Source organism: Zingiber officinale, chromosome 10B (genome assembly GCF_018446385.1).
Source record: "Zingiber officinale cultivar Zhangliang chromosome 10B, Zo_v1.1, whole genome shotgun sequence".
Taxonomy (NCBI): Eukaryota; Viridiplantae; Streptophyta; class Magnoliopsida; order Zingiberales; family Zingiberaceae; genus Zingiber; species Zingiber officinale.
The window spans coordinates 4,670,170-4,682,628 of record NC_056005.1 but is presented as its reverse complement, the minus strand read 5'-3'; the positions used below and the strand labels follow the sequence as shown (position 1 = coordinate 4,682,628).

At 36.3% G+C, this 12,459-nt stretch overlaps 1 protein-coding gene across 3 annotated transcripts; it reads right to left on the bottom strand.

Annotated features, from left to right (window-relative positions):
• Window positions 1-724: 724 nt before the first annotated feature.
• LOC122029924 (F-box protein FBW2-like) lies at window positions 725-3,729 on the bottom strand. 3 transcript variants are annotated; one of them, XM_042589065.1, is made up of 4 exons: window positions 3,622-3,697; window positions 3,494-3,539; window positions 2,262-2,605; window positions 725-1,601 (listed from the first exon to the last, which is right to left on the bottom strand). In XM_042589065.1, exons 3-4 carry the CDS (start codon window positions 2,567-2,569, stop codon window positions 968-970), a joined length of 942 nt encoding a protein of 313 aa, XP_042444999.1. In that variant the 5' UTR covers window positions 2,570-2,605; window positions 3,494-3,539; window positions 3,622-3,697; the 3' UTR covers window positions 725-967. The 3 variants fall into 3 exon arrangements, with proteins under 3 accessions (XP_042444999.1, XP_042444997.1, XP_042444998.1); XM_042589063.1 differs by lacking the exon at window positions 3,494-3,539 and having other exon boundaries at window positions 3,622-3,729; XM_042589064.1 differs by having other exon boundaries at window positions 3,494-3,689.
• Window positions 3,730-12,459: the final 8,730 nt, after the last annotated feature.

Genomic DNA, 12,459 nt, shown 5'->3' with positions numbered 1-12,459 from the left:
TTCCCAAATACTAACAAACACTAAATAGTATTATTTTTCCAGAAAAATTAAGAGGACGGTGCAATTTTGATAATTCTGCTTCAGAGGAGGATATTTCCAGAATAAATTATGAGTGAAATATTATTACACAAAAATAACGATGTGGGATGATACGTGCATAAAGTGGTTCGAATTCGATAGACGCGACTACACCAAACGGCGATCCCACTTCTTTACGGTCCACGAAAGTCTGGTATGAGTGCAGCAATAATTCAAACACTACAAGCACTTTCACTTTTCTTGCAAGAAACTGATGCCACTGGTCTGATCTACACCTATCTCTAGACTTTAGAGGATCATACCTTTGAGCCACACAAATCTCACCATTTGCCAGCTTTTCTTTTTTTGCCACTGCAGTTTGCAACCTTTTGCCACAGAGGATTCCTTTGCCATTTAGATGTTCTTGCTATGAAGTAGACTGTAGCAAAATAAAGCTAACTGAAAAGCCAGTGCACTGAGGTGGTTGATGATGATGATAATAATAATAATAATAAGAGAAAAAGGGGAGGCGACAAATAACACAGACAAGGATTCTTTAATCGTGCGGCTCAATCGAGATGCCGACTAATGATGCAACTTTGTGGATACTTTCAGAAGGTTGGACTATGGAGAAGAAGAGCGTTTGTTCCTATATACAGGTGTTTCAGGCTTATACAGTAAACCAGAAAGAAATCATGCTTGTCAGTACGACAAACTCTTTATCAGATTGCAGAGTTAAAATACGAGATTCTACATTCATATATTAAACAATAAAAGCTACCTTACCTCAACCTCGGAATGCATCCCATTCAACACCCAAAACAAAGTTACAATGGATTTAAACTTTTTCGTTACATTATCTGATAGACTGACTTTGATGACTATGAAAACCCCACGCATTGCAGCAATGATACTAAGTGATTCTCAGAAGCATGGACGATGAAGATACTCATGGAGATGGAGGCCAATCGAACCCAGTGACCACGCCACTAAAGCCACCTCCATAGAATCTCACTTGAAACCCGTCCAATTCAATTCCATTCTCATCCTCCCAAATGACGTCATCGTCAAAAGCCTCCTCGTAGCCAGAAGAATCTGAGTAGGAGTCTGCCCAGTCATTCCAAAAAATTTGCTCATAATGGTCGACAATGTCCGGTCCCAGCACCTTGAGACCGGAATGCCTCTCCTTTAGGTACTTCTCATCTAATTTCACATCCCAACAACCTCTTAGGTCCAAGTACTCAAGATCCTTGCACTTTGAGAGGATTTCGAGTACGGCTTGTGTCGTCAAGGGTTGGTAAGACATTTCCAAATGGCGCAACTTGGTCATTGTTTTGGCAATAGCATATGCCTCTTCTTCTTGGCATTGGTAATTTCTATCAACCTCTAATGGATGCATCGTCCGGCGAAGGACAACTAAGGATCTACAATGTTTACCAAACGCTTCGATCGCACAAGCACCTATCTTTGAGCAGTAGCTGACATCCAAGTAAGTCAAATTGCACAATCTTGGTGCAACAAGTTTGACAATGGCATCGTTCATTTCACTTCTTGGAAGCTCCAACCTCTGAAGGGAACCAGCACTAGACAGATAGAAGAACAGCAATAGTGACGATCAGTCATCGAAACAAAAGTTCACCCAAATCTTTTAGAGGACTAAGTTCTCACCAAACTCAAATTGACCTACTAACAAGGAATGAATGTGTTATCCTCCAAACAAACAAAGAACAAATTTACTACAGTGTGGTAATTGGTGAGAGGAATTTATCAACAAACTTTAAAAAAAAAAAAAAAAATCAGTACGAGGGAAGCATAAAAAGTGGATTATCCTCTGCACCTCTAGTTGTTACTCCTACAGGAAGGTACCATGATGTAGTTGGCAAAGACAAATCTAAAATAGACCTTCATTAAAAAGATGAAATTTCCAAAACAAAGGCGACCAGAAACTCAATGGCAAAATCACTATTTTCACTGGCGACTGTTACCAACAGTTCGTCTCCATGTTACTCTGCATGATGATACAGGGAAGACTCCAGATAAAGCACAACTTCATGAGAACTTTTGTCATTTTGTACCACGAGCTTGGTTTGTTTATCAACAATTTGTATAATTGAGAGTGATAGCGACAGGCATACTAATTAAGTCATCATTTAACGAAGCTATCTCCATGCATTAAGCATATGCAAGCTATTAAATTCAAGGGTATTAATCAGCTTGAATGAGATGAGATGAGATCTACATACTGGTCTGCAATTAAGGTGAACATGGATTCGGTATGGAGGCCGGAAACACTGAGCCTGCGGAAGGAGCCACAGCTGCGATCTATGAGCATGTGAAGCATTTTATCGAGTTGCTCTGGCTTGCAGTGCTGGCTCCACTCGTCGATGTCGATTTCCTGCCAGCAGTAGGGGCCCAACACTACCCGCGACCACGATTTGCAGACCCTAGGAATGACGGTGAGGATCTCTTGGAGAGGGAGGTTGCGGAAGATGAGGCCCAGGGCATCGGGGATGAGCTCCTCCCACGCCCTCGCATCACTCCCTTCAGCCATGTCGTCGCCGCCGCCGAGAGGAATCAACCTACATTCCTGTTCGAGCAACCACATCAACCGGCGAAATGAAAAAATCCAGGAGTTTGCAAAATGAGATGAAGGTAGATTCACAGGAAATTAGGAGCCAGAAACAAAATCCAGGAAAATTATAAACAAATAAGACAAATGAAGAAATCAACTAACAGATCCACGGAGACATTGAAATGGAACCCTAACAAGTAACACCTCCGTAGTGGAATATCGGGCGACCGAGGAAGGGAACTGCCCTATTAACGGCGGGGAAAGCAAAGAGTTTAGGTCGAATTGAGCTCCTCAGAGTTAAATGAAGTGCCAATGTTAACGACAAAATAGGAGAATGGCTTGCAGAAGGGATCTAAGATGCAAACTGAAGAGATTCTACCCTAGAATGCGCAAAGAACTGATCTTTCCCGATGTGTTTTACAAGGAAAGCTCCTACATTAAAGAAACAAGCTAATGGAACACGCAACCCCAATTTTGGGAAATGCCTGCAAGAGCCAGACAAGTAAGCAAGAAGGCGAAATTTTGATCCACGATGAACAACAAATGAAAACAAGAAACGAAAATGGGACAGAAATCGAGCTTTGCTTGAAGAGCGTTCGATCTTCGGTTACCCAAACGAGAACCGCAAGAGATCGCCAGTCAAAAAGAGAGAACGCCCAAAGATTGCGTCTTTAATCATTTTCATCTGTCTAATTGAGAAAGAAATGGGAAATCAAGGCCAAGTACGATCGCTGCTTCCCACTCAAGCGAAGAAGCTGCTGGCTTACCAATCATGAAAAACAAAAAAAAAAGATACCATCTTGAGTATTGCAACCATTCGAGAGAGAAGAGCAACTCTCGCAGAACCATATTTATCACGGCAAAAAGAAAGAGGAAATCGCGTTACGGAGGGCGAGAAGGTACCCAACATTAAGCACGCAAGGAGGAATTTTTCGACGAAAATCAGATGCTGCGAACAAAAATGAGAGTAGGGATGAGAGGGAAAACGCCCGCGGAGAGAGAAGGTGAGTCGAGCAAGGGAAGAAGCTCACACTGAACCCAAGAACGCAGAGGAAGTGCAGAAAACTGGCAATGCCAAAAGTCGGCAAAGTGACTTCAATATTACAGGGGAGAAAAAAAAACATGACAAATAGCTAATAAATAGATCTTTTTGAATTTCATTTCACTCGCTGTGCCAAAATTTCACCTCTTTCTCATTTCTACATGGCGTCAAAATTTTATCAGGTAAAAGGCGATGTTCACCAACCATCTCCACCCATTTATTTTTAAACCGACATAGATAAAATAAATTACAGATGATAATTAATCATTAATCTAAATAATCAAGACATGAGATATATATTCAGACGCGCTGCCTTAAGAGACACACCAAAATTTTATTTCGTAGGCTAAAAAGGTGATTTATTTGATCGTAGTGTCTTGTCAATGTATTTCTAGATTAATATAGAATAAATAAATTATAAATGATTATTAATTATTTGTACAGATAGCAAGATATGAAAAGAAGGTATGCTTAAATATATCGAGTTTTGATCTTAAAATAAATATTATATGATAATATCTTATGTCTTAACTATTGTATCGTCTTGAGGGGACGTTAAAACTCCATTTGTTCTGTGATCGTGTGGATAGAGATGTAAACGAGTCGAACCGAGCTGAATCGAGTTGAACAATATTAAATTTGAGCTCGGCTCGTTTAAGTTATATTCGGGCTCGAGCTCGAATTGAACTTTTATCATAAGGCTCGAGCTTGGTTCGTTTTGGAATTACTAAACTTGTGAACAATTTGAACTCAACTCGTTATTAACTCGATTATCATAGTTAACGAGTCTAATTTGTTAAGCGAGCTCGGGCTCATCTTCGGACTCATTTTAGAACTTGTTTTAAGATTTGTTTTAAAGCTCATTTTGCAAGCTTGTTAAGCAAACTCGAAAACTCATTTGAATAAATATTCAACAAACTTAACAGCTAAAATAATATAAACTAAAGCACATCATTGAGCATCCCAAACTATTACATTAAACTTCCAAACTCAACACATCGTTGAACATGTTTACGAGCCCATTAATCGAACCGAGCTCGAGCCCAAGTTCACGAGCTTATAAATAAACATATTCTTGAACCTTCTAAACGGGCCGAGCTCGAGCTATAAATAAATATGTTCTCGAACTCTTTAAAAGAGCCGAGCTTGAGCTCGAGCTCACGGAACTATAAATGAACATGTTCATGAGTTTACGAGTCAAATATTCTTGAGCTCGAATTCGGTTCGATAAAACTATCGAGCTCGAAATCCGGCTCAAATTCAGTTCGATAAAATAATAAATAAATAAATTCTAATGAATTTTTTATCAAATCGAACTTTTTAAATGATTCAATTATTTGATTTATTTGCATCCCTAACAATGCAGGTGATTTACAGAATCTTGACAATTAATAGCAATTAGAACTTGTTAGTATTTTATTTCTTTTGCTCTCGTAAAATCGAATAACCATTCTGTCGCTAGGCCTTGAGATTTCGCAGAAAGATTGAAAAAACGAATAAATTAGAAGCGATTTGGAAACTTATCACTGTATTTTATTTGAGTGGAAGGAAATTAATTGCGTAGAAAGCACGACAGTCATGATAGAGACAACTTTTTTTTGTTTTTACTTTGGAAATTATCGGGGCATTTTTTTCCCCTTCTTAAAATTGAATAATCATTCTACTGCCTTCATATGGAAGGAAATCGATTCCAAAAGAGGTACAGGATTTAAGGCAGAATCACCCCAGATCTATTAAGATCGAATAATTGGTAGAGATCATCAAATGTTAGATAGACAGAAATTAGACATACAATTTAAAGCTGTTTTTATGAAATTATTTATGACCCGAAAAGCAATAGCTCAAAACTAAATCAAAATGATTATTTTCTAAGAAGACTAGACGGAAATGTCATATTTGCCGTCATCTATCTCAAGCCCTCTTCTTCCGCTCATAATCGACCACCATAAAATCTTCAAAGAGAAAGAAGGCAACTCTCCTATCACGGATAAAAATATAACAAAGTTGCTAATATACTCATGATCCAACACTGCTGTTCTTGTTGAAATCGATTGATTGCGTTTTTATAAAACCTTAAGTTTAAAGGATCATTTAATACGAATATCATACTCGTTTTATGTAGGAACACTGAAACTGTAATTTGATCATTTCTTTTTCACCCGAGCAGACATTACACGTTGGCCATCTTCACTTGAAAATAAACAGCGACAAAAGTTAAAAACCATCTCAATGCAAATCCATTGGGATTTAAAGACAAGCGACAACGTTCACTATTCATCTCCACATTCTAAGCTGAGACAACTTAATTACGAGTTAACTAAGCTGCACAACATGGATCGCTTCTTCCATTTTTATAATGTCGTAGAACAGTAGAAGTACTGTACAATCCAATCAAACAATAGCACGACCCGTCCATTAACCTACCAATTCTGTGTTTTTTAAATAATTTTGAACAGGGATGTTACTTAAACTTCACACCTATTATTGTCCAGCTCTTTTAATCTGCTGGGGCAGTGAGCATATGGCATCGTCGTCATGCACCGTGCTTATAATGAATCTTGCCATTCGCCTTGTCGTCCACCGACTCCACAACGTACCTACTCACGCCGACAGTTGTCAATTTTCTCCAGTAGGTTGATCAATCCTGTCGTGTACGTACGTAATCGAATAGCTTCAAGCAAATTAAGGACAATACTCTCGGAAGGAAAAGAACACGTAAAATATATAAAACTGGTAGAGCATTGATGATCATTGGCAAGTGAAAGCCAAAAGAAAAATGGAACTCAGAATGGCATTAATGAATGGCTTGCTTCTTCAAGAGCTGTACCAGCTTTAATATTGATCTTGATGAATCAAATGACATTGAATCTCAAAAACCGATTTCGGCAACAATGGCAAAGCTGAGCGCACCAATCTTAATGAATTGTATTGAAAGACGGAACATGAGTCTCAACTGATGGCATCTAGGTTTTCATAAGGAGGTTTTTTTTTATATTAAATTTTGTTGGACAATTAGCTAGAAATGAATTGTAATATATACATGTATATGTATGTAATTAATATATAAATATGATATTACTAAAATGCTCTTGATAATAATTTGTAAAATATATTTTGATTTAACACTATCCTTTTTTTTATTACAGAGTGATAGATTTCTATACTTTTGATGTTGCATTGATAATGTCTTAATTTGTAATGAAAATTTTAAGACGAGGAGAAGAAGCTCAATGAATACTAGTGTGATCGTGCAGACATGTTATGTGTGTAATATAATAATATATAAATTATTTGAGCCCCAACAATAAATTACTGTAATGGGCTTCCCTATGAAAAAAATTATTTTAATTTAATATTATACTTATCTTAGTAAAATAAACTAAGAAAAGTATATTTTTTAACATCGTCGGCTTAAAATATTTATAGAAGCTTTTTTTTATCATAGTGTTATCAATTCTAAGATGTGGGACTAAAGAGAACTTTATTTTTTTATATAAAACAACCAGAGAAAATTAATGATGAGAAAAATTCATAATAATACGTCGTAGCTGAGTCTCGAACTCTAGACCACTGATTGTTTCGCTTGTGGAATTACTAATAAAACTTGTAATTATTTTTAGTGTGAATAGAAAAAAGGGCAGTAATGTAAATTCATTTTAGGCTTCACCAAAATTAGTTAGTAAAGGGGGGAGATTTTTAATAAAATAGTAAGATATATATATATACCAAAATTTGCGGAACGCCCTCGTGGCAAGTCCACGTCACGTTTTTTATTTCCTTTTTGCCATGAACCGAACGAACCCCTCCATGTGCCCTGCTCCTCCTCCTCTCTCTTTGCCCATTCTCCTCTTTCTTCCCTCCTTGTGTCCTAGCTCGCCGCCCTCCCGACGCTGCCCAGACTCGCGTTTCTCCTCGCCGCGCACTCCCTTGCTCGCCGTCCTCCCGACGTTGCCCAAACTCACAATCCTCCGTCACCGCGACCGTCCTCACTCGCTCCACTCCTCGCCGCAGAGACCTCCTCGCCGAGACAAGCTCTCATAGGCACGACAAAGAGTGGAACGCCCTGCATAAGCTCTTCGATCTGAAGCCCTGTCCCTCGCCTCACTCACGATTCTCCTCGTCGCAACCCTCCTCACTCGCGACACTCATCGCCCCCGACACAACCTCTCACAGGTGCAGCCAACCCCTACAACATTGCTTCGATATGAAGTCCTAACTCGCGGTCCACCTCTCCGCAGTCGTCCTACCTTGGGGGGATTAACTCGTTGTCCTCCTATTCGAAGTCGTCCTCACTAGCTTGCATGACTCCTCGCTGTGACATATTCTCATAGGCGCTGCAAAGCTAGGTTCCACAATCATCCTCGTCCCTTCATTGCCGATAAAAACTCATTTTTATAAATTGATTTTTGATGCTTTGAAATTAATGTCTTCGAATTCATATGCGGGAAGGATTGTATATAATCTTTGTAAAATTATGTAAATCATATTAAAATTTCCTAAATTATTGATCGGCGTCAATTCAATATTCATGTCCATCTACTAGCTATTTTACAAAAGAAGGTTTGACAGTGAACTTCAGGTAAAACATAAGTTCCTAATTTTGGTCAATATAATATTTTTTGCTTGATTCTGTTTTGCATGGTCTGCTAAAGTGTTGACTTATTTAGATATTAGTAATATAACCATGCATGGAATACAATGGAGGAACACGATCAATAGTAATATAACCGTAAATAGGATTCTCATATAAGACAAAGCCACTAAATACCTCATGTGAGATCATGCTTTTGCTGACAATGGTGATTATCTTCAAATAAGTTGATGTACTTTCTGATCTGGTTTAAAAACACTCAGTAATATTTGATTTCTTTAGTGATCAAAATTTTTGAAGTTTTGAAATATACAGTTATAGAATTAATAAGTTGTAAACTTATGTTTTGAAATACATAACACATCAAAATTATTTACACTTTATAGCAGTAGAAAAAAGTTATTTGGGAATTGGTTATCTTTTTACCAAATTTATAGTGTTTGGGGATTAAGCCATGCTTGAGTATTTAAAAAAGACTCCCAAGCTTTTGTTGTTGAAATATCTTTAAATTAATGAATTTGTTGTTTTTGTTGTAAATTTTAAAATATGATTTGAATCTTTTGTTTTGCTTCTGTGTTATACCGTCATCTATTGTCAATTATGTATACGGTCAATTATGTTTTTCATATCGATTGTGCATGAAACTTGCAAAAGAACATTTCCTTTTATCAAAGAATGGTAAATCATTTCATTTTAAGTTCTAATATTCCATTTATACAAAATTCTGAATATTATTTTAATGTAGGGAAAAATATATGTTACATTTATTGGATATAATCCGGGTATTTATGAAATGTGGATAGAAACATCAAGTCAAGTTATTGGCTTTAAGGGCGCCATACATCAATCATACAAAAGTAGAATGGAGGCACAAAAAGCTTTTCAAGCGTACTTGGATAAAAAGTTTGCACCAATTTCCATTTCATCATGTGCAACTTCGACTTCACGATCAAATTCAAATTTAGACAAATAACTTTTGAGGTCTGAAAAAAAAACAATGTTGAAGGATACATAAAAAAAATAGAGCAGCTTTTCAATTCCTAGTTGTTGTTGGTATTGTTTTTTATTTTTTTTAATCTAAGTTCAAGTTGAACAATGGTGTTACAAGTGGTGTATCGAATTTAAAACATATGTTATGTTATCTTAATATGTTGTGAAACATTTGTTATGTTTGGAATTTGATGTTATTCCATGTGGCATAATGCATGCGTACGTGGCACCACCAAAAGGATGTGCACAAAATGCATATGTACAATTAATGATATGATATGATATTGTAGTTGTTTTGTGCTCATTAATTGATGACTATCCTGCCAATCAATCATCTATGTACTTTGCAGTACTCAACAAGTAACTAATCACTTCTTGCCATTTTGTGGAAGTCAACAATAGCTAGCTACCTGCATGCCAAGTTCAATGATTCTTCCTTCCTGTCTAATAAATTTCCTATATATCAGTCAACTATCTCTGCTTCTGGAGATGAGCTACAAGGAGTCCTCGCTTCCGCAAATCGAAGGGTTCTTGGCTCCTGTGAAGTTATGCTTGCCTGTTTTTAGTCTAACCTCATATAAGTTCAGAAGTTCTGTTTGGACATCTTCTATCCTGCATGAAGGGCAGCGTTCAAGCTTATTATTGCAAGCTGCAGACGGATTGGCTTCGCCTCCAACAAGTCGATCATCTTGACTATCACTTCTTTCTTTCACATGGCAACACATTTAGGACTTAGGAGTTGATTCTTGTACCAATTTATCATCCTTTTTAAAGTTAACGTGCATCAAACTTCTATTTTGATCCTGGATTCAAACTTCTGTTGCACAATTTTCGTTTGCAATAAAACTGCCAACAAGGGTGTGCAATCCCATGGTTTATTGTCAGGAAAGCCAATAAGGGTGTGCAATCCCATGGTTTATTGTCAATTTTCCTTCTTTTATGTGAAACTAGTCATTCTTTTTTCTTTTATGTGAAACCAGTCATTTTTTTAAAAAAAATGTAAGCTCCCAACACCTCTTATCAATAAACTTCAATAAACTGTTACAATCATTTAAAATGCATTCCCAACAAACACATTAGGCTCCCAACATCTCTGATTAATAAACTGTTGCAACTAAATATCTCTGATCAATAAACTATTGCAACCATTCAAAATACATTCCCAACAAATAGATTATGCAAGTAATGGTCAGATGCAACATATAAAACAAAATCATCAAGATATAGAACAGATGAAAAACCACTTGTTCATTTTCTAGGTTATAGATTAAACTACCACACACTGACACTAAACAATGAAAATCACCAACATAAACATTGCCCTCAAATAGTTTCAGAATATGAGAATCTAAAATTATCAAGAGAAACAAATACGCCATGAAGTCCTCAGCAATGAATCATTACTGTAACCTCCTCAAGAGCATAAGTTGAATACTTAATATCACCAGTTTTCTCATCATTCTTACTAGAGGGAGGTTTATAGTTTGTATTTGTATCAAGAGTCCCGCCACCAGTTGTCACCTGGAAAAGCAACCAATAGCTCTTAAATCATCCATGAAACAAAGTATTTCTTGAAATTAGATAATCTTCATGCTGTCTAAAATTCAATAAAATGTCTTCTCATATATTGTTCTGACATAGATTGCCTCATCCATTATGGCATAAGGATTAACGAGTTCAGAGAGTTTTGCATTTTTGTTGAGTGAAATCAGCAGCAGCAACAACCATCTAGTGCACTAAACCAATCAAACATATAAATAAAGGAAATAGATGAATACCAACCATAGATAATTACAAACATCTTAGTGCATGTTGTTAGAACCTACAACAATATATACAATTATGAACTTCATTTTCTCAATGAACCACAATAATTTAACATATTAAAATATTAATAGTACCTGCTATAAATGTCAAATCTGGTTCATACAAATCGTCAACAATGTTATGATTATTATCTTCAATCGATCTGATAATTGACACATTGTCATATTTACAAAATGTAATGAAATAAGCTTGTGTTTGCAAGTAAAATTACAATAAAAATGCATTATTAATCAACACATACCGCTTGTCATATGACACTCCTCGATGTCTGCATCCACAACATAGCATGGAATTTGAGGTTGATTTCTCCTTTTATGATTTCAATCTCTTCCCATATCCTTTTGTTCTTACTGAAGAACGATCAAGAATACCAAGGCTCTCATCCACAAATCTCTTCTTCTTACTTCTATCATTGCATGTTTTACTAATATTCATCTCTTGAATTTTATTGTAGATAGAATCGAATTGTTCATCCAAAAAGGTTGTCCCCTCATTAGTCAAAGATGAATTATCAATTAATATTGAAGTTTTATAAGATAACCTCGAGTGTCTCGACATCAAACACCTTTCTGGATCTGAATCATTGATGTAGTTTTGCTCCCCCAAAGCTTATATTGCTCCAACTTTTGCATCTCGTGTCCATTGTTTGAGTATATATGTATCAGACAAATGAAACACTTGGTTAATACGAAAAAAAGCTAACATATGTCTACATGGAATACCCTCAAACTCAAATTTCGTGCAACTACACGATATGTAATCCCTTTGTTTGTCATGCATGAGTACCCTTAGTTTCGAGGAAGAAGAACTTACAAATTTCATCACATGATAAACCACTGAGTCAACTCATATAAATGTTGGTTGCACATAATAACCATGACTTTCGCTCATTTTACTTTGAAACTCCAGCCATTTCTTTTTTTTGTACAGCTTAACCATTTGAGTTTTCATTGGCCAATTTATCTTAATTTTCGGATGCTCATTCATGTCAATATGGTCCACAACTAACTCATTGTGTCTTTGATATCTTAGTGCTCTATTAAAACCGATGATAAAGTCCATTAATGAGTTCTTATTTGAGACATATCTCTTGAAAAATGCATGTGAATCTTCAGATCTTTGACTACTTGACATTCTAGCACAAAATAAATGGCTAAAATATACTGGCACTCATCTGTGTCACAATTCATACATAAACGATAACCAATCATTATTCTCTAAGTTAGCACACTTGATAGCATCTTCCCATGACTTTTCAAAATAATCAGGTGTTGTAGAATTTGCAATGACATTCTTTAAGATTTGATAATGGTTTTGAAAAGTCAAAGGGTTTAATTTTTTTGGAAATTTATTCAATATGTGCCACAAATAATATTGATGCACTGTTTGAGGGAAAACTTGTGCAATTACTTTTGTCAT